This window comes from Fomitiporia mediterranea, assembly GCF_000271605.1.
Source record: "Fomitiporia mediterranea MF3/22 unplaced genomic scaffold FOMMEscaffold_9, whole genome shotgun sequence".
NCBI lineage: Eukaryota > Fungi > Basidiomycota > Agaricomycetes > Hymenochaetales > Hymenochaetaceae > Fomitiporia > Fomitiporia mediterranea.
The window spans coordinates 266,762-287,435 of NW_006760394.1; the positions used below are offsets into that span (position 1 = coordinate 266,762).

General features: G+C 38.6%; 7 protein-coding genes across 7 annotated transcripts; 3 read left to right on the forward strand and 4 right to left on the reverse strand.

The window, feature by feature from the left end:
- Positions 1-5,243: 5,243 nt before the first annotated feature.
- FOMMEDRAFT_30418 (uncharacterized protein) lies at positions 5,244-5,937 on the reverse strand (the record flags this gene model as incomplete). The annotated part of the gene is made up of 5 exons (XM_007269056.1): positions 5,244-5,452; positions 5,510-5,581; positions 5,639-5,668; positions 5,714-5,857; positions 5,934-5,937. 5 exons carry the CDS (start codon positions 5,935-5,937, stop codon positions 5,244-5,246), a joined length of 459 nt encoding a protein of 152 aa, XP_007269118.1.
- Positions 5,938-6,415: 478 nt separating this feature from the next.
- Positions 6,416-7,385, reverse strand: FOMMEDRAFT_148185 (uncharacterized protein; the record flags this gene model as incomplete). Its single annotated transcript, XM_007269057.1, has 6 exons — positions 7,198-7,385; positions 7,076-7,147; positions 6,874-7,020; positions 6,799-6,822; positions 6,668-6,742; positions 6,416-6,612 (listed from the first exon to the last, which is right to left on the reverse strand). Coding segments are annotated over exons 1-6 (690 nt in total), but the record flags the coding sequence as incomplete, so codon positions are not given.
- Positions 7,386-8,451: 1,066 nt separating this feature from the next.
- Positions 8,452-9,330, reverse strand: FOMMEDRAFT_159022 (uncharacterized protein; the record flags this gene model as incomplete). The annotated part of the gene is made up of 3 exons (XM_007269058.1): positions 8,452-8,662; positions 8,893-9,175; positions 9,240-9,330. 3 exons carry the CDS (start codon positions 9,328-9,330, stop codon positions 8,452-8,454), a joined length of 585 nt encoding a protein of 194 aa, XP_007269120.1.
- Positions 9,331-9,641: 311 nt separating this feature from the next.
- On the forward strand, positions 9,642-10,365 carry FOMMEDRAFT_91507 (hydrophobin-domain-containing protein; the record flags this gene model as incomplete). The annotated part of the gene is made up of 5 exons (XM_007269059.1): positions 9,642-9,849; positions 9,917-10,080; positions 10,135-10,163; positions 10,226-10,243; positions 10,299-10,365. The coding sequence occupies 5 exons, from the start codon at positions 9,642-9,644 to the stop codon at positions 10,363-10,365; spliced, it is 486 nt and encodes a 161-aa protein (XP_007269121.1).
- A 720-nt stretch (positions 10,366-11,085) lies between these two features.
- FOMMEDRAFT_30421 (uncharacterized protein) lies at positions 11,086-13,248 on the reverse strand (the record flags this gene model as incomplete). Its single annotated transcript, XM_007269060.1, is given in 17 exon segments — positions 11,086-11,100; positions 11,151-11,351; positions 11,402-11,474; positions 11,536-11,638; positions 11,658-11,676; positions 11,732-11,878; positions 11,931-12,026; positions 12,077-12,090; positions 12,144-12,168; positions 12,215-12,226; positions 12,275-12,319; positions 12,443-12,469; positions 12,553-12,606; positions 12,688-12,800; positions 12,860-12,938; positions 13,004-13,164; positions 13,227-13,248. 17 exon segments carry the CDS (start codon positions 13,246-13,248, stop codon positions 11,086-11,088), a joined length of 1,206 nt encoding a protein of 401 aa, XP_007269122.1.
- A 460-nt stretch (positions 13,249-13,708) lies between these two features.
- On the forward strand, positions 13,709-14,788 carry FOMMEDRAFT_30422 (uncharacterized protein; the record flags this gene model as incomplete). The annotated part of the gene is made up of 7 exons (XM_007269061.1): positions 13,709-13,790; positions 13,850-13,960; positions 14,026-14,100; positions 14,158-14,310; positions 14,366-14,389; positions 14,455-14,529; positions 14,592-14,788. 7 exons carry the CDS (start codon positions 13,709-13,711, stop codon positions 14,786-14,788), a joined length of 717 nt encoding a protein of 238 aa, XP_007269123.1.
- A 3,068-nt stretch (positions 14,789-17,856) lies between these two features.
- On the forward strand, positions 17,857-18,770 carry FOMMEDRAFT_30423 (uncharacterized protein; the record flags this gene model as incomplete). Its single annotated transcript, XM_007269062.1, has 5 exons — positions 17,857-17,923; positions 18,063-18,122; positions 18,204-18,359; positions 18,490-18,567; positions 18,622-18,770. 5 exons carry the CDS (start codon positions 17,857-17,859, stop codon positions 18,768-18,770), a joined length of 510 nt encoding a protein of 169 aa, XP_007269124.1.
- Positions 18,771-20,674: the final 1,904 nt, after the last annotated feature.

Below are 20,674 nucleotides of genomic sequence, written 5' to 3' on the forward strand. Positions count from 1 at the left end.
CTGTGAAGTCGTCATTTTATACCGTGACCTGTAGTACTTCCTCCGACAAACACGTCCTAGAAGCAAGCCACTAATATCGGCCTGAAATTGCGGATCTCAGGCGTTTTCCATTACTACATAATAATTGATAATCTAAGAATAATCATGCGTTTTGCGTTTTGCGTTTTGGTCGGACTATAGTTGCCGTGGTCCGGTTCTGGACCGGTCCACCCCTCCTTTACCTGGACTGTAACCCGGACCTCTTCATACGGTCCGGGTAAAGGAGGGACCTGGACCCGAACCTTTGTGGACCGCTGTTGGACCGGACCTGAGGTCCAGTCCAGGTCCGGTCCAGGTATGACCTGGACCAGTAGAACTTATACTTACAGTCGACTCAAGAGTGTGTCCCTAATGTGAGTAGAGGAGTTCAAGCATCCTACAACAAATAGTGTCTATTCTTTTTTTTGTAATATGTAGCTAGTGCTTTATACTAGACTATTTACAAAGAGAATGATAATGAGTTTTAAGAATTTCAATTGCTTCAAAAGTTTCTGGAAGAAGTCAGTTACACTGCTTTGTATCTACAAGCCCTGCACCTGAAAACACATGCTCACAAGGTACAGAGGAGCCTTGTATAGCAAGGTAATCCTGAGCTATGTGAGCAAGAATTGGATAATGAATACTATTCTCCTAAAAAAGAGTGTTAGTACAAGGAATGAATAATTGTAGTTCAACCCAGTCCAAATATGTAAATTGTAATGCTACAGTACATTTTCCCACAGCTTCATAGCTAATTCTACTGTATTTTAATACTTATTTCTACTACTTTATGTATGTATCAAGTAAGGAGTGAACACCCTGAATTATATGTCAACTCAACTGGGTGTTCTTGTATTAAAATAGAAACATGAGTCCTGGTTCCAGTCCTCAGTCCTTAAGGTCCAGTCTGGTCCAGGAAAATACAGCATTTTCTGGACCCGGAACTGAACCTGTTCTGGACCTGATTGGACCGGACCTATTGTGACCCGGACCTCAGGTTCGGTCCTAGGGTCGACCCGGGTCCATTAGGTCCAGGACCGAACATCAGCAACTATATTTGGTCCTCTCTGTTCATTCTCACATCTGCTCCCCTCAGACCCGGAGTACTCACCACATTCATCCAAGAAAGTTGTCGACCAAATGCAAGAAAATGATTCTAAGAAGCTGAGAGAGTAGATCTGCTGTCTTTTGATTTTAGTAAACAACAGAGGCTCGGTAGCTACAGGATGTATATCAGGAGCATGTCTTTTATTCTACAAAATTAGTGCAAGGTGCTAGATCACATCCTTCCTGTTGCAATAAATTCAAGGAGTCTTACAGTATACTCGGAGCATGACTCACATTAGTACATTGTGTATACCATAATCGCCTCAGGACTAGGAACTTGTCCGAGATAATCATCCTCGTCCACAGCAAATGTCAGACATGCTATGGCTATCACTGCTACTGTACTGGTGTCCCGACTGCCTTGCCCTTCATACTTTGCCTATTCTTCAAGCTGAAAACTGATAATCCTGATGTACCTTCAGATGAAAGCCTCCCATTACTCGGAGTATACACCTGGATAAGAGCTGATGAGGCTGATGACAATGCCCTGTGTACCCTGTGTGTTCTTAAGTCTGGAATGCCGTCTAAATGATTTATACAGTACACAAGGATACTGGCTCCTATTAAAAGAAGCAATGCTAATGAGACTCCCCTTTCTCTGCTTCCTTGACACTTTCAATGCAACAACTTTTGTTCAAATACTGCCAATATTAACCATTGTGTACTTTTACAAGAAATAAATCATCTGAGCCACTTTCTTGACACTGTGGGTATGCATTCTTGCTTTATCTCTTTGTTGACACACATTCTTCCTCCAAAGTCCATACAATTTTGAGGTTTTACATATGACCTTGTGGCTAGTACTAGACAGTACAGAGGTAACCATTTGTGCTGGATCCTTTAAGCTGTCCTAGTCCTAGCATGATGTACCTATGTAAACTACAAACTACATTTAATTGACAAGCTGACAAGCAGTAGTATCTATAAACTTGGTTAATAAAATGTAGCATGACAATATATTAGTAAGACATACTCCCAGGCTGAACTGTTACTACAGGAGCACTTGCAGTATTATTATTCAAGTCCTGGACAGTTACTGTAACCACAGTTCCTAATATAATTTTGAACCATTAGATATGCACAATGTAGGATTGCTGCTAGAGTCTGGGCAGTACCATTTCTAAATGCCTCTTGCCAAAGCATTGACAATACACTAGCACCTGCAACTCCATGTAGGATATTTGCACTAGCTCCCCTGAAGCTGAGTGAAATTTCATAGTGAGGATACAAGATTGATTCAGAAATATATTGAGCTTACAGCTAAGATAACAAGAATTGGTTGAAACAGATCTAAGTATAGTTACAGTACATGCATAACACATCATACTTACAACAGTATAAGCTCCTATAGAGGCAAGTAAATTTTGCATATTAACAGTGATAAGTATAAGCAACATACCAGTACCACCAGTCCAGCTAATCGTTTCATTCTGACACTCTCTCAATAGTAATCTGTAAATATAAAACATTATAGGATGTCAACAAATACACTGGACAGAAGAGAAGAAAAATACAGAGAAATGGTAACATTTGATAATGCGTTCTGAGCTTGAGCAGAGGATGCAACTAGCAGGACAATAACAGTAGAGATTGAAAGTTTCATTACTGTAAACACAAATGAAAAGTATATGGCAACATACATGGATATAGGTACCATTTTATAGTGAATCCTGCTATCAACTATATCCTATATTGCTGTCAATTTCGGCCAGAGAGTGTGCAATAGAATTTATAGAAGACATTTTGGCTATAGTGTGATAATTGTTAATCTTGCTATCAGCACATGTTCTCCTCAGTACATTTCCGTTAAACCCGGCTGGGAGAGAGGGAAGTAAAAATGAACAGCCACTCTACTTGTAGTTACTCAGTAGCCATTCACATATATCCTAGAGACTAACTTGTCAAGCCTTTGACTTATATATATATAGTCTCTTCCAACAGGAAATTCGAGTTGAAAAAAAATAGTTTTGAGTATTCTGGACAGCTAGTAAATCCACGTAGTACACTACTCTGAATCAATTGACTATACAAACAAATCTATCTCTATAATCATATTCACAGTTAATATGATACTAACACTATATACTGTTAATGCTAGCTGTTCCACACAATGTATACAATCTCTGTGTCCTTAGTCTATACTATATTTATCTGAATCTAGATTAGTTTTTCCCCCCCATTATTTCAAGTATTATTCAAAGCAAGACTTACTCTATGTATACAGTATCTTATTACACTCTTTTTTACACTGTATAATATTATTCATCAAATATTTTCAACAGTTAGTTTTATTCTATTCCATCATCTGTATTTCAACATACTCTGACACTATACTGATGATTAAACTATACACTGGTATACTAGTCCACTCGCTCTAGTTCTGATAGCTTCTTCTGCCGCCTCCCTTACTTCTCTGTCTTCTTTAAATTCAAAGCACTTTTTAGCACTCGTTTCAAGCATCTCCTTTGCTGTATACAATCCATGGTCTGGAAGTTCTCCCTTTTCTGTATCTATTTGTTGTCCCTCTGTGTTCTGTACTGTTGTGAAGTAAATATTATTATCATTACATATATCCGAGAAAAAGGCAGGATTACATACACACGAACTGATATTTGAACGGTGTTTCATTTATGTACATCAGATGGAACAGAGTCCAGCCATACTGTTCTGCAACTAAATCCACCAACACAGTTCGTCAGTAACAACGTTTGTAGGAGGGAAACTCAAAGGAGGGCCATACAAATCCTTAGCGCAAGGTAAGTATCTACAGAACCGAGTGAATCTTTACTACAAGGAAAACACAGCTAGTAACGTACTGTCAAGTGATTCCGGGGAAGGCCTTGGGTTAGAGACATACAAAGTTAAGGCCTTGACTGCGTCCCCAAAGGCCGATTCCTTTGCACTATCATGACGGGCACAACTTTCCCAGTCAATAATATCAACACAGTTATTGTTGACATCACGATAGACTGTATAGGTTGGTTCAGAAAATATTATTTCAAGAAGAGAATTGATACTACTAATGAGATTAGTTTCTGCCGCATTATCTAGGAGGTACCATTTAACACCCTGCAGTTCTTGCTTCAGCCTTATTACTAGTAGTGTGAATGAATACCAAAAATGTATAGGGCAAAGAACAGGTCAAGGTAATACACACACTGGTCGAGTTTCTGCTCGTTTATTAGTTTAGGCTTGTTGCTGTGTGCTGTGACGTTCCACATCCTTGTGATAGTAGTAGTAGAGAACACGACTGAGTCGCTGAACAGACTAATCCGATAAAGGGTACTTATATTCAGAATGACTATTTGTCCCAAGTTAGCTATAACTGTGTGCTAATCATCTGATCAAGATCCCTTCCAATTGAACTCAGAACTGTGGTAGACTTGTGTTGAAATCCAATGTGTTCAAGAAGTTTTTCGAGCTAAAGTCAGGAGTTCCATATTAAATGGGACATATACTCTGGTTGCAGCTATACAAATCAGATATAACTCCCTGCTCACCATAACTGCGAACACAGAGAATAGAGTAAAGTTTGAAGGCATGTAGAAATTTAATAGAGTTCGAGTGCAAGCTATTCCAGGCGTTATGAGGCACTGCTTTCTCCTTGGAGTGATGATTATCAAGGATATCTATGCTCGTATCGATACTCCACATGGCACAGGACGTCACGCGTTCCAAAATGAAGGAGAGCGGAGAGGAGGCGGGTTCGGTCAAATCAAACGTACCCCTATTTACTCATTATATGGAGTGTACCGGAAGTGTTAAAATAGGTGATTCTATCGGTAGAGAGTCTCCAAAAATGGTTCCTTTCACAACCAAGGATCCTGAAAATGAGCATGGCGCTTGTAATTACTTGATAAAAGGGAATAAAATTCAAGTTAAAGGATGCATTGATCGAACCTTATCAGTTTTCAACAGGTTGTAGCAGCCACTCTTCTTTGATTTGAATGATTTAGATTGACTTAAGCTTTCTGGCAACAGAATAATCAGCTGAAGCGTGTATGGGACAGTAATGTTGTTTTAGGCAGAGTATTACAAACACTAACTGCCAAAATCTCATTTATATTATCTTTCATATTACATGAATAGCTGGTAATTGTACCAAGGTCTGAAAGTAATTAGTGGCACCCGAGATCCTCCCCTGCCAGAGCACTGAGATTCAAACTCTCTATAAACTTCTTGGATTCTTCGTATTCTTTGTCCACGGTAAAAGGGCTTTTTTTCCCACTCGCTTTCACAAATGCACTTTTTGCGTCGTACCAGGCCTCCATTCTGCTACCAATACTTTGGGTAACAATTGGCTCGTGTCGTCCATTTCTCGGTATAACTGGAAGTACATTTATTTATCAACTAGATTGCATAAATCGGCAAGAGATCGAATTACCTTGTATCTGATGTTTCACTGGGCCAGTCTTGAAAACTATCCAACGCACCGTATAGCCTTCCTTCCAAGCGTCTACGAATTACTGGTTAAACATGCAAATGCCAGAACACAGTGTCAAATCACGCTTACAATGGCGTAGCTCTGTCATATCATCTGATTCTAGTTTTAGATCACGAAAATTACACATGCTGACCAATAACTAACCTGTATAGAGGTCCTTGCTAGGCGGCTGCGACTTCATTATGTTGTAGAGAACCTGGTAGAAGGGATCGACTTGGAAATCGGGCATCTCCTGAACCCAAGTAACAACATCCCAGAACTCATTATTCGATGATTTCTTATGATATACTACAAATTCAATAGACATTATGATTATGGACATTACTGTAACGTTTAAGTTAATAAAGCGAAACAAACTACATACCCATGATACCCTGAGTTCTGTTGTGTCAATTCCTCCCAGGCCAGATCATCCCTGTTCCTCATTACTTCAAACGTCAATATGCAACAAGTAAAAAGTGAAAAGATTAAGTCATGAAGTATGATGCCTATTTAGGTTTGTACAACATACAGGCATAGAACTTTCGTTCATAACGTCCAGGTCTGGCATTACTGTAACATGAGTTGATATGCATAGGCCCATAAGGTATTGGGTAGCTTCCTGATGATAAATTAGCTACAGAAAATAGTTGTCTGAGTTCAAGCACAGGGGGCTTATATATAATTCTGTCATGTGGCCTTGCAGCTGCTGGCCGGTAACGTGAACCTTGAAGACCAATTTGGTAAGACTTCGGCCTACACTCATCCTCTTACAACTCGAATTCATTTTGATTTTACAATCCAGTCCATCTTCACTGATGTCATACTTGCCATTGATAGAATACAAATATACTGGTAATACTAGTTGCCTCGAGGAGTGTGTACAATTTCCATATCTCTCATTGCTCTTGCAGTCTCTTCCTGACCGAACGCTATGTCTTTATCCCATGTAAATTCGTAATTTTTCTTACATTTCTGCAAGAAATACTTCCTTGCATCATGCCATGCTCCGGATTCAGAACATTCGACTGCTGTTGTATACGTTTTGCCATTTGGCTCTGTGACTTTTCAGGTTATAGACATTAACTTGTCGTTCCAAGGAGGAGAAAGCAAGCTTACGCTTGAGCTGATGACTATATGGCCTTTCTGTGGTAATTACGAACCACTGTACATGCCAGCCCTCCTTTCGTGCGACTATACAATAATTCTTTTAGTACGACAGACATTCAAGAAGAGTTCTAAAATATTACAGAAGTGCAACTCAGCAATCTTGTCTGTGCAAGTATTTCAGTTTTTTTGAATAAATGACGAAGACAGTGCCATACTAGTGCTTCTGGGAGGTCTATCGAGTGGTTGTACCAAAGTAATGAGAAACTTGTTAATCTCGGCAAACACCTCTTCCTTTGGATCCCAGCCTCCAGACGTGCCTGCAAGAAGCTTCACCTTATTCTTTTCGTTTGTGGGCCTGTATACTAGAAGAGCGCCACTGTATTAGAACTGGAAACTGCGATAAGGAATGTAGCATACCTAGGAAATCAAAGTCTGCGTTGTTGGGTAGAAACCTGAACTCTGATTTTACACCTGGAAAGTTTCTCATCACTAAAAATTAATATCTAAGTTATTGGATGAAAGGAGAAAGGAATAATTACATTCATGGAATTGTATCTCATGCAGCCCTGGGCCAAGAGGGCGTTGTTGTGGAATGTAAGGTTTACAGCATTTGCTGGTCATCATTGCTTCTATGCGTCTCACTGCAGCCTCATGTCTGTCCGATTGAGTTATTGCGTCTAGCTCGGAGCTAGTGCGAGCACCTGTTGGCTGCATGGGCGGATTTTCCTTGCTTTCCGGTAGAGACGATAAAGCGTCAGTCAAGTGGATAGTTTTATGGTGTGGTCATTTGTATTTGTAGGAACACACGGCATGGAATACTGGGAAAACTTGGCACGATCAAGATGCGCAGGGTCCGAATATGTGTTTGACTGCATCAGACCAGAAGTCAGGTGGTGAATTGGAGTCAGGTACGGGGCACTTTGACACGAGGATAAACTGTAGATACTGTACACGCCACCCATCACTAGTATGCCACTGTATCTAACATGCTGATGCAGAATACTTCTTAGCTGGAGATATCCGAGATGTGGCACTTCCAAGAATTAGCAGACGGAATACCGGGCAGCTCGGTGGGATCTGTACTAGTAGAGGCTAAGCTGCCTTCGGAGTCTCGGACAGTCGGACGGCAAAGGCGGACTACTCCGAAACAGGGTGAAGATTAAGGCTAGTCTGGTATGCATTCAAGACGGAGGTCTGTTCCAGTCTGTTTTGCAAATCCGAAAAGATGATGCAAAGAAAGGAAGAGACCGTCGATTCATAGAGTTACATGACCGGATCCGGAGTGGTCTTCGTGAACGTCCGGGCAGATGAAATTGCAGAGTTGTTGAACGGTAGTGCACAAGGACATGCGTATCTTTGGATGCCATCCGTGATCAGACAATTCAGCACTCGTACTATACCAGTTGGACTATCGGATGCTTTGAACGTGGTTGAAGGTGAAGGATTCCTCGGTCTCCATTGTGTTGAGATGAATTGCCGGCCCTGAAGTCATCGTTGACATTTATCGGAGCTCTTTCTTCCAGACAGACAAGACCTTACGCTTCGTTTTTTTCATACATCTTCAATCTGACTTGAATATTCCCGCCTGCATCGCTGCTTCTGCCCTCAGACAACTCGGAATCTTGCGAATAAGTAGAGAGTGATTGTCTACCCGGTTCCCGAATCAAGGCACACAATTTTTTTCTGCACTGTCAATGGTCAAAACTCAGATTCTCTTCGAGAGATGGGCGTACAAACCTTCGTGTCTAATCATCGATGCATTGTTGTTTGACGATCTCTGCCCAAACGCCTAATCATGATGCCGTCGATGTCAAAGTCAAAATCTTGCTTGGACCGCACAGTTCAGACGAGGAGGATCGGCTCTTGCGCCATTGATTGACGTGCTTCGAGTTGAGCTTGTCCGCCGCCGTTCGGTTGTGTTCAATCTGCGTGATAGATGTCATATGGCTTACGGTGCTTTCTTCGTAGTTTGACGGTCTTAATTTCTTCGTATGAACCCCGATGCTATTGGGAAGATGAGAAGGTACTGTAGAAGAAACCTTCGTCGTGGAACTTGGATGATGTCATTGCTGGTCAGTTTACTTCGCCCATTTTCTTTCTCCTCTCTGTATGAATACTGACTGACGTTCTAGTTTGTTCGCATAGAAGATGGTTTAAGCTTTCTTCGAGAAGAGAATGGGCCACTGACGATGCTTAACTGAAGATTTACATCTTCAACACCTTCCGTCATTCACATAGAAATAAGTGCTTGTCGACTTGCTCGATTGCCTATGTCGACCGAGCTCGCCGGGCACAGACCTGCGGTCTGGACACGCGTACATTGCTTCTGTCGCTCTCGGGCATTGATCCTATCCTGATCGAAGTACGATCCAGCCCGTTTCACGAGCGACTGTAAGGCAGGTTCGGTGGAAGGGAACCCAGAGTTTGTTGTACAGCCTTTAGTTCGTGCTCCGAATATGGATATTGTGCATTTGTTCAAAATATTGTAGGGCAAATTCTTGACATATGTCGCATTGTCTGCATTCGGCACGTCATCCAAACACGCACAAATGCGACCTCCTCGAGAACACATAAGTCGAACGCGTCTTCGCCTTGTCCCCCATCCGTATCACAAGTAGTACGGCATTCCCGTCCTCTCGTTTTTCGTAACTTGTCTTCTCGTCCCATTCCATTGTGCAGTCGCGCACACTACGTTCATTACTTCACTTCTCGAGCCCACATTCACTAAGTCGTCTGATCCGTCATGAAACTCTGTCTTCTTCCACTCTTTGCCACCGCATTGCCGATTCTGCTTCTGCAGCATGCAACCCCAGTAGATGCAGCGGCGCTCTGCATTCCGGGAATCTATTGCCCAGATTGGCCGTCATCGGTTCCACCTCCAGCGTGCTCTTGCACTGCCGGGAACGGTGGACACGGTAGTAGCAGTTCGGCGAGTGGCACGACACATCACCACCACCACCATTCGTCGTCGTCATCCCCGTCCATGCCAGTCCCAACCTTCTCTACGGAGCCAGAGCCCACCTCGACGCCCTGGCCAAAGCCGATCCCGAGACCAACTTCGCATACTTCCTCTACAACCGTTACGATACATACAAGCAGAAGCACGCCTGTTACAACCTCTTCGATCGAGACTACAAGCTACTCGTCCAGCCACGAAAACCCACCGGCAACGACGACGGTCACAATCACCAGTCAGTAAAACTTACTAACTTTATGCGCTTTACAAAAAACATAGTTAATATATTCGTGTCATATCAGGTGGACCTGCTCCCAGTAGTGGTTCGTGCAATACCGGTCCCGTTCAGTGCTGCAATAGTGTAGAGCCAGCATCGTCCGAGAATGCATCAAAACAGCTAGGGCTACTCGGAATCGTACTCCAGGACGTAAATATTCCTATCGGTATTACCTGTAATCCCATTAGTGTGAGTCCAAGTCGTGCACGATCTTGTACATCTATGCTGATCTCAAACTGTTAGGTCCTTGGCCTTGGCTCTTCCGGTACTTGGTTCGTAGTTTTACTTTTTGTCTCTTTCGCGTGTGAATTAATGTCGTTTTCTTTGCGAACAGTAACGCGCAGACAGTCTGGTGCGTTATCTTTCATTGCTCCCACTATTTCTCCTCAATTTACGCCTATCTACAGCTGCGAGAACAACAACTTCAACGGACTCATCAACATCGGATGCACGCCGATCAATCTTGGTCTTTAGACGTTCTTCACGGGGCTCGTTTTCCCTACACAGGATCCTTGGGCTTCCTGGGACAGCACACACGGACGTCCCCGTTTTGATACACGCACTAAAAATGCTGTTCGACCTGCTTCGACGCGGTCTTTCTTGCACACTCTTCGTACTGTACTTCTTTATTCGAACTATACCTGTCTTTCCATTTTCGAGTCTCTCGTTTGTCGTATTGTTTGTAGCCACAAATTACACTGTTTTATTTTAAATCATTTTAATGCACTTCCGCAAGATTACTGTTGACTCGACGCGTAAATGGTTTGTCAGTGCGTGGTGTGATGGATTGCTTCACTGAATTGACTAGTATTCTGTGTTGGATCAACGTGGATCTACCATACTCTTGTTCTTCTGACCATGGTAGGATCTTACGCTTGTCAGCAAAGCTCCTGTGAGTCACAGTGAGAAAACGACCTTCCAAAACGCGAGAAAGTAAAGTCAAATGTACTACAGATTGTAATGCTACTCTTAACTCAAAATACGTATCCTTTTCATAAATATTCATGCTACTTGTTTAATTTAACACATGAGAATCATATTTTACAGTTCTCACATAAGTCTATATATCCTTTATTTCATTCTATATCTATTCTTCTTTCTATTCCTTTGCCTGACTTTAATGTTGTACATTACTTCTAGGCTCCAGTGACAGGCTTCCTGGAATGACTTCTGGACACATCTCTAGATCTAGAACTATTGCGACTTGTACTAAGATAAGCATTTCTATGGTCTCGTCCTCGGGGTATTACTTCAATTACATTAGGGGGTGTTCTAGGACGTGATGGTGTTTGTTGTTCTTGTCTGTACTGTGAGTGTGATTGTTCGTCTCCTGGTTGCTGTTGGATGTTGATTGGATGGCTCTTCTGCTGTTGATGACTGCTAGACAGATCCTGTGTTGTCCTATCTGGTCCAACTGGATCAATTTTAAGAAACGAGAATGTAAGCTCTGCTAAGTTTTCCTATTGTAATTTCCATTAGACTGCTGTTCTATTTTCAAAATTGTGCTTACTGGATTGTAGCTGAGTAGCACTTGTGGAACTTGGCTAAATCTCTTCAAATCACCCTCTAATTTCATCTGAAACCTGTTGAAGATATTACTGACTTTAGTCATAACTAAAACTGATATAATACTAGCAAATTTACCTAAGACTTTCAAAAGCAAATATAAAATCGACCCTATAATACTTATCTTTAAGAATATGTGGAACTAGTACAGGCTTCAAATTGAGATATTTATCAAACTGGACTGTGCTTAGTATTCATACCAATAATCTTTTCCCAAAACTAAATTTGTATTAAATAAATTCATTTTCGATTTGTATGACATTATACAACATACCCATGTTAAAGTTCCAATAGGCCCAGGTGAAGTTCTCTTTGAAGGATCAAGTCGTTCTGGTTCCTTTTTAGATTTCTTTTTGTTAGCTTTAGGTGTTGATTTCATAGTATATGATGGTTTGTTATGTTCTGATGAAGTAAGTACAATCTTTTAAAATTAATTAAATACAATGATTCAAATATTCAGGATTCCTGCTTACAACACTACCAGGCCCCATCTTCTCAGTCTGAGGAGATCTGACACTTTGATACTCCTGATCCACAACTTTAACCTCACCATTGTTACTATATTCTAACTATAGCAAAAATAAGTAGTACTCTAAATAGGTATAAATGTGTTACACACTTTATATGGTAACCCTTTATACCTGATTAAAAGATACTCATATTATATAGATTAAAGAGTAACTTACTAAAGATCCAAGCAGCTGTACATGACTATAAAAAGAGTTAGACATAGTTTAATCAAAGTATATTTTCTTACATCAATTATTATCTAATAATAAGGTCAGAATATATTATCAATAAAAAATTTAAGACATACAAGTAACTTAGATTCAGGAATGTTCTTTTTCCAGAAAGGTTTTAACTATATATTTAAGTTAGTAATACTAATTATACTTTTATAATATATTATATACACAATGATTATATATTGTCTAAAATAACAAATAGTAAATAAATCTTAACTTTAAAATTATTCAGAACTTACATCATCATCAATAAGTACTGGCTCTTTCTTATTATTTAGAGCATATAACACTAAAGTATTAATTATAGTAATAAAAGTAACTTCAAGTTATATATATATTATAGACTTACTTGTTTCATATTTTTTTGAACTTTTATTATAACCACTTTCACAATGTCCAGAAACTAGTTTAAATCTTAGAAGTTATAGTATAAAGGAGGGGAAAGGAGCATACAATATATAAATGTATTAGTATATTTACATACAGTTACTACTTGCATCATAGTTGTTAGAATATTTTCTTTTGTTGGAAATATATATTCTCCTTCTTGACAGTCATCAGTTATTATAGTTATATCTTTTGGTGTCCATGAACAAGCTATAATAAAAAAGTAATTAGTAATTCATTAGTTATAAATATTCTAATATATTAAAAACCTTTCAAAAATTCTTGTATCTTGAAAGCATCATGCATCCCTGCAACTGAACCAATACTCATATCAGCTGCTATACTAATCTAAGTTCATTATTAATTAGAACCTTTTTTTGTGAAATAATATATATAAACTATTTCTAACTTACTATCAAACTAAAACAATTATCTCCTACAAGATTAATTATTGATTGTTTGAAAGATTTAGTTATAGGTTGTAGTAGAATCCCAGGATCCTGTTCTTTAACTATATTTTTACTTGATCCTATAGTTTGTTTATTTGTAGAGATACAACCCCCTTTATTCTGAGCTAAATTAAGTTATAAATACTTTAAATTATTAAGTCTTTAAATATTCCTATAAGTTAAATACCATTTTTATTATAGTTACTCATTCTGTACTAATAGATATTAATAAGTTATAGAATAATATATATGTGAATATTAATCACTTTATAAAAATAGTCTTACACTTGTACTTACCTTGTATTGATTCTAATTACTTGTAACAAGGTGGAAACAATTAGATGAAGGTCTAGAATGTCAAAACATTCAAGCCTTTATACAGTTGAAAGAATATTCAGGCTAACTATAATAACTCATTTGCACATTCAAACATATAATAGCAAATTCTTGAAGTTTATTTGATTATCAAAAGTATGAAACTCACAATACAAATTAATTCTTTGAAATAAGTATTTGAACAGTAATGTATACTACTACTTAAACAGATCTAGTACTATAATTTCGAATTTGGGTTAGGCACAAACTTATTAAAAACAAATTCAGATATATAGTAGTCTAATATAAAGGAAGTTTCCGAAAATTCCGGTTCTCCGAACAATCTGATGTAAGATGTATGAATCACAAGATATAAGACAGCAAAGTAAACTTCTACCTTACTATCGATCCAAGCTGATCAAGGATTATAAAAACAGTAAGAAGTTACCAACATCTGTTGATAAGCTAATCATAAAGTTTACCACTGACCTGTAGAAGATATGGCACGATCACAGCCAAACAACAGTGTTAAGGAGTCACAAGCACAAGCAATAGCAACTGAAGTCCGTGAAGGGACAGGCACACATGAGAGAGCGTTTACCAGATGTGAGTCACATCTAGTACAAAAGGTCGTACTGTAACTATTCTTAACAAGATGAGACTTGCTTTAGGGATGAAGGCAAATTTACCTCATATTAAATGGGTTGTAAGGAAGAGTGCCGTAGGTGGCACTTCTAGTCTGATAGGTAAATTATACTATTCATTAGCACATGCACTGTTTTCATCTGAACAATATTTTGCAGTTTATGAGAGTACAGAAGATCCGAAGAAATGGATAACTTACCTTTGGAAGAGCCTTTGTTTTGTACAAGAGGAGCTGGAAGACGCTTATGAATACGCCTTTGGAGTGATGAAAGCATTCGTACAGCCAACAGAGCAACCTTTAACTTGCGAAGGTTTGTAACTGTCTTTATCCTACTGTAGTCCTAAAGACTTACCTGCATTCGACAGATACTGTTGCTGAATTAATGTTCTGTACGTTGAAACTATTGTATCACAGTACAAGCTGAACGCACTTACTTGCTCCTCATATCCACCAGATGCCAGAAAAGAAGGTTATATAGTTCAATGGATTACATCCATGCATAATACACCACACTTGAATCAATTCATCAGTGAGTCCATATTCAATGTTCTGATGAATGAAAGAAACTGAGTTCCATTACATTCTTTACAGTGACAGGTCCGGATGGATATAAGTTCGAAACCAAAGTCACAGCCTGGTATCCGACCTGTTGGAAGGAGACCAAGACTGAGCTTGAAAGGATCACAAATAAGGACTTCGGATTTACTTTCGATAAGATAAATAGGGAGGTTGCAAAGAAGATTGCAGAAGAATTGAGGGAAGCAATAAACACTCCTCAGAAAGAGTAGTGTTAATTGTGATGTGTATTGAAACGTGTACATAAGTAATAATGATAATGACAGAGTATATTGAACATTTTGATAGCTAGTATATTTAAGAACTGTTGGCAAACTTTTGAGAGTAATAGTAGAGTTGTACATGTCAATTGTAACTATAACAAGAATGAGTGATTTCCTAGCTCTAGATTTCTTTCATGCTTTGAGTAATAGCAGAGTTGACTCAGGTCTTACAAAACAGACAAATCAGATATTTTAATATAAAAACTGATAATTATATTCTTCAGAGATCCTAAAATTGTTGTTAGAGTATATTGTACTCACTACAAAAACTGTATAACAATCTGTAAACTACATATATAAATATATAGTACTTAATTCTTTATCTAGTTTGCCTGCTATTAAGACATACTAAACATAAGGAGAATATGTTAGAATTTTACATTTATGAAGGCCACTTTACTGTACACTAATAGATTAATTAAGTACAAAGTTAGTTATACAGATAAAAATATAATACATAGATCTTAGATTAGCTCTAAATTTGCTAAAGATGAAAAGTAAGCTTACTTGAGCTACTAACTAGCTAGAGTGTAAAGGACTAGACTGAGTAAAATGTTTAAATGCTATACAAATGTAAGTGAGTCTAGTAAAGTAATACTGTGAATTTTACAGACTTTGAGTTGTATAAATATTAACTATTTTAGAAGAATACACACTTCCTTATAATTTTGAAAATTGTGAGAGATCTGTATAATCTGTGTAGTATGAAAAGTATTAAAGGTAGAGTATCTAATTTTGTGGATTATGTCTTAACAAATATTAGTTACAGTATCTTGACTATAGAGGTTAACAAGTATTGTATGTTATATTTATTTATTTGTACTGTAAGCCTGTGTTAATTTAGCAGTTGCTAATATTTGAATAGTAAGAACAGATTAGTGTTAAGAGTATATACAAAGAGATTTATCTAATATATACAGTACTAGTACTCAGCTGTAATATTAGTCAAAAACATGTTTCTTTTGTAACAAATACAAGAAACCTTGTACTAATTTTAGACTCTATCTTTTCATAAATACAAATGAATAGTGTATTTCTAGTTACTATAGTCAGTTGTATATTTTGATTCTGTGTGGACACACTCAGAACACTTCAGATAGTGTATTACTAATTGGACAGTCTTTAAGTAGTTATTGTTTTGATTTTAACCAAACTTACTAATTCTCTAGTCTTAAGCTTCTTTGTCTCCAATACATGTTATAACATGTAGAGATCAATAGATAATATTATATCTGCTGAGTCAGATGGTAAAGGTCTATTCTACAACACTTGTAACTATAATATAGAGTTTTGTACTCCTACTCTGTCAAAGTCTCTCTATTGTAGTCTTTACTCCTGACAATCTTGTTTGTTAGTAACTGTACTTTACCACATACTTAGTCTGTAGAAATGTTCACTTATACAGATTGTAGAGATTTTAAATTGATAACTGTATTGCAAATTGAGGTGAGAAATGTAGAAGTATTTGCAAACTTTATGTCCACATTGTCCTGGCAAGGAGGGATTCATCAAGATTGCAACTTCAAAGTAATTCCAATTGCTACTCACATTCTTAAGACTAGGAGTTTCAGATATTTAATACTAATTTTTTTCCTTTACACACTTGCAACCAAATAGCATCAAACAAGGGGCAAGCATGTTCAAATTTCATTTGTATGAAGATAATTAGCAATATATTAACTAGTGCAACAATGTGCAAAGTTGGTTATACAGATAAATGTGCAATTTGCTGATTTCCAATTATGTTTTGACTGCTGAAAATAGATGCAAATTTAACTGAGGCACCGACTGACCGAAGTGCGGAGCAGAGAACTGGATCGATCAGAGTATACTGTATATTACAACTATGTAGGTAATTCTAGCAAAGTCTATTTGATATGGCACACACTGGAACAGTAACAACTCCAGCTCTTCAACAACTATCCTTCTATTGGCCAACATGTGGATTCTATATACTCTCAGACTATTCGGAGGATCAGAAATTCTGGAGCAGTTCAGGCTGGTATACAATACAAAAAAATGTGTGGGCAGTAAATAATCTTTGTAGCATACAAGATACTGAGGTCACAGCCTTTCCTTATGTATACAGACTGCAACTTGGCTGATAGTGATTGAGGAACAGCATCTAGATAGATTGTATTTATCAAGACATGTCACGTCTATTCATTTGTTATTGTAAGTCTGGGTATATTTGGCCGTTATTAAGGTATGAGCAATGAGAAGGTTGAATATTAATGCAGGGACTTAGGCAAGCGAATCTGATCCAGCATCTGTGGTGCCAGCAAAAAATTTCTACAATAGCCAAGGACATGTCTCTTTCACATCAACGTCTGGTCTAGTTGCTTATTGAACAACTCTTCCATACTTTTAATTAGCACTTGTAATTGATTATTACTGTCATATAACACGTTTTGTACCAGTGCTCACAGAAAAAAATTTAATATAATGGTTCGCCAATTCAGAATGTATTTCAATCTCAACCGAACATGCCGAATCCCCGCTCTTCTTCGCTCCGGACACATGCTACTCTGTAGAGCTATCGATTATCATGCCGAGAATCAGATGGCATTATTGTGGCAATGCCTTCCCTGTTGCTTTTGTGGCGTCCCACACTCCTGGCATCCTCGTGTGTTGTCAAATGTACTCTTCCTCGTGCCTTACCTGCAAAAAAGCTTGTTTTTGTACTCCTATGACTATCAATTAACATCCTCCGTCCCTGGATTAGTTCGTTCCTATCCTGAAACTGATCCCAGGGGGGGGGGGGGGGTAAAACCAATATTAATACAGGACTAAACAATTCGAACTTGCTGACACGGAACGCATACAACTCAATCCGAGCAGTTCTCTATATAACAATTACTCTGCATTTGATCTGCATGCGGGAAATATACACCTAACGTATAATATTCCTGCCTGAAATTGATTGATTGCTATAAGTTTGTTGTGTTTCTATCTGAATCTAGTGCATCCCATATCTCATTTCTGATAGTCAGATATACATTTCAGGCAGGCACAACATGCCAGACTCAGGAAGTCCATCTTGTCAAGAAGCTCTAACGAGCCAAGCCACCACACCAGTACATAGTAGATCAGCCAGTCCCATCTTTGCTAGTTGTGGATATTGGGAGAAAGAATGCAATGATTGTAACATTCAGCCTTTTATTGGCATGACAAGAACACTGACCACTGACTGATGTCATCTGTTTTCTTATTTCACATTCAGTGATACAGAAACATCCTAACGTGTTCTATGATGTAGAAATTGAAAGACTGGCTGATGAAGGTGGGGACTTGAGCCTGATGGGTGAAATATTCTTCCTACATTTATAAATGTCACATTTTAACATCAGTTTTCCTTTTGTAGTTTACAGGAATATCAATCCTTCAAATGGTGTTCGAGAAATTCTATGTTGGGATTTTGCTAGGACAGACTCCTTCACTAGGGACACTACATTTGAAGATATACTCAAGATTCTGAAGATGCAGCTCCCAGGCACAACTCATGACCTTGATGTTAAAGGTTAGTGCATGGTTTTGGGAGGAGAAGTAAGCTAATAATAACAATCTAGATCCTATTGCAGAACTTTGTTATTGCAAGTTTCATTGTGTCTTATTATACAGTTGAAGTGTGAATAATATATCTATCACAGATGCTGCTAAAGAGAAATACAGTCTACAATGGCTTTGCTACAGTAAGGGTGATTCCAAGGAACATAAAGTCATTCTGAGTAAGCCTGATTTTTGCAAATATAGTGGATTAACATATTCTAATGTATTGACAGAGAAATTAAATGCCAATTCTCAACCCACAGGCGAAACTATAACTGGAACAGACGAATTTGAAACCAATGCATGTTATAGAGCTAGAAAGCAGCTGCAAGATAAGTTGCATAAGAAATTCAAATTCTATAGAGACAGGGTAGTAGACTGAATGGATTGTGAAGGAGTTACAGTAGAAATTTGAATTAGAAGACAGGCAAGAATTGCTAGGTACCATAGTATACAAACTGTTAAATGAGAGTTGTATATGAATGAAATATAATAGGATTATTGAATTACTCATATAATCCCAACAGTCTTTCTTTTATTATAATAAAGATTTTGTGTAATATAATTGGCCAACTACTGTACTTGAGCTGCAAACCTTGCTACAACTTGCACTCTAGCTCTGCTAAAGTACAGTACAAATAAAACAATTCTGTTCTGGGGGACAGTTGATCAATTAGCCAAAATATTATTAGTAAAAAGTCTTAATCCCTGTATTTACATATATGGTATAAATTATATAAATTTTGTAAATTCGATACAGGTAAATATTTCAAAGTTTTACATATGTTAGTATAAGGGAAAATATAAGTACTATATCTCTTATTACTATTCTCAAGTTATATAGTCCTTATTAATCTTGGGGATATGTACAAGTAAATATATCAATGTAAGATTCAAATATTGTCCAATAATACTTGTATTTAAGCCTGATATACAATATAATATGTACAAGGCATTATAAGTGTATCTAAGTTTTACAGCTTGTTAATATATTTTTCACTCATTATTATTATAGTTGTTTGTACAATTGTAATAAATCAATTATATTGAAAGAAATATGTAAATACAAATAAACTATCTAATAACAACCCCTAGACAAGGAAGAATGCGTTCTCGGGCTGTTTGATGTAGTCTTCGTCACCACGCTTTGGGTGTTGCTTAGTCCCTGCAAGTTGAATTGCATACGTGTGTGAATTGAAGTCGAGCAAGTTGTGGAGGTTCAGGTTGCGCCTGTGAGACGAGTTTAGCGCGATTAGCGAGTGACAATAGGAGAGAAAAGATGGATGCACCGTGACAGTGTGTAGCGAGTGTGAGTGATTCACCTGAGTTGAAATCCGTGGCGTTGAACGAGTTAATTTGGGCTGCAGGGGAAAGCATGTCTGTGCGAGTGTGTTGCATGCTCTAGCTACAACGTGCAATCAGAGGTGCAGTGAACTCACTAGTAATTGTGGATGACTTCAAATGTGTATCTCTGGGAGGTTCTGGCTCGAAGGGAGAGGGTAAAGTAGATGATGTGGACGGACTCGGCTCAGGAGGGGTGAGCGGTGGCCACCGCTTCTGTTAGTCGAAATGGTGTCATCTGCAACACTGGGGAATGTTAATACAAGCACAGTGGACCTGTCAAGAGTGATGTCAAGCATGGAATGAATGGAGTAGTAGGACACGTACGGCGTCGGAGAGAGGGTGGTACCATAGGAGTGGTCGTACATGGACATTATCGCGAGCGTGTGCTCGTCGATTATTGCTGCGCTACAGAGTGGGAAGAAGTATGCGAAAGAATGGAATTATTGAGGAAGTCGTTCGGAATTGGTCAACAATGCGGATGCGCAAATGTGAATTCAAAAGGGAGACGAACGTAAAAAAAGGAGGACAACGAAGGGGAGGCAACGCAAGCGGTGGGACAAGGAGCAGAAGGGATGGGAGACAAAAAGTAGGGGGGAGAGGGATGAGCAACTATTGTGCAAGTTATTACGAAGTGGACTGGCCTCTTACACTTTACGTTGAAGGACGGTGTAGTCAGCTGGGTGACATCATTGCAAGATGTAAGGCTCAGCACAGGCATTGCAGCAGCAGATTGGAGAGACGGGTGCAGCGATGTTTATTGTCTTGGTGAGACGCTTGCAAGCGGAGGACTGGACCGGAGGGAACGAAAGCGACGACAAAGTGTTGAGGGCAGAGAGATGGGGACGGTTGAAGAGAAAGAGTGACACGCGTAAGTGCGTCATTATATTCTCTCGATCTTCAGCATTTGATTACATAAGTGAGTGATCTTATATATATCCTTGA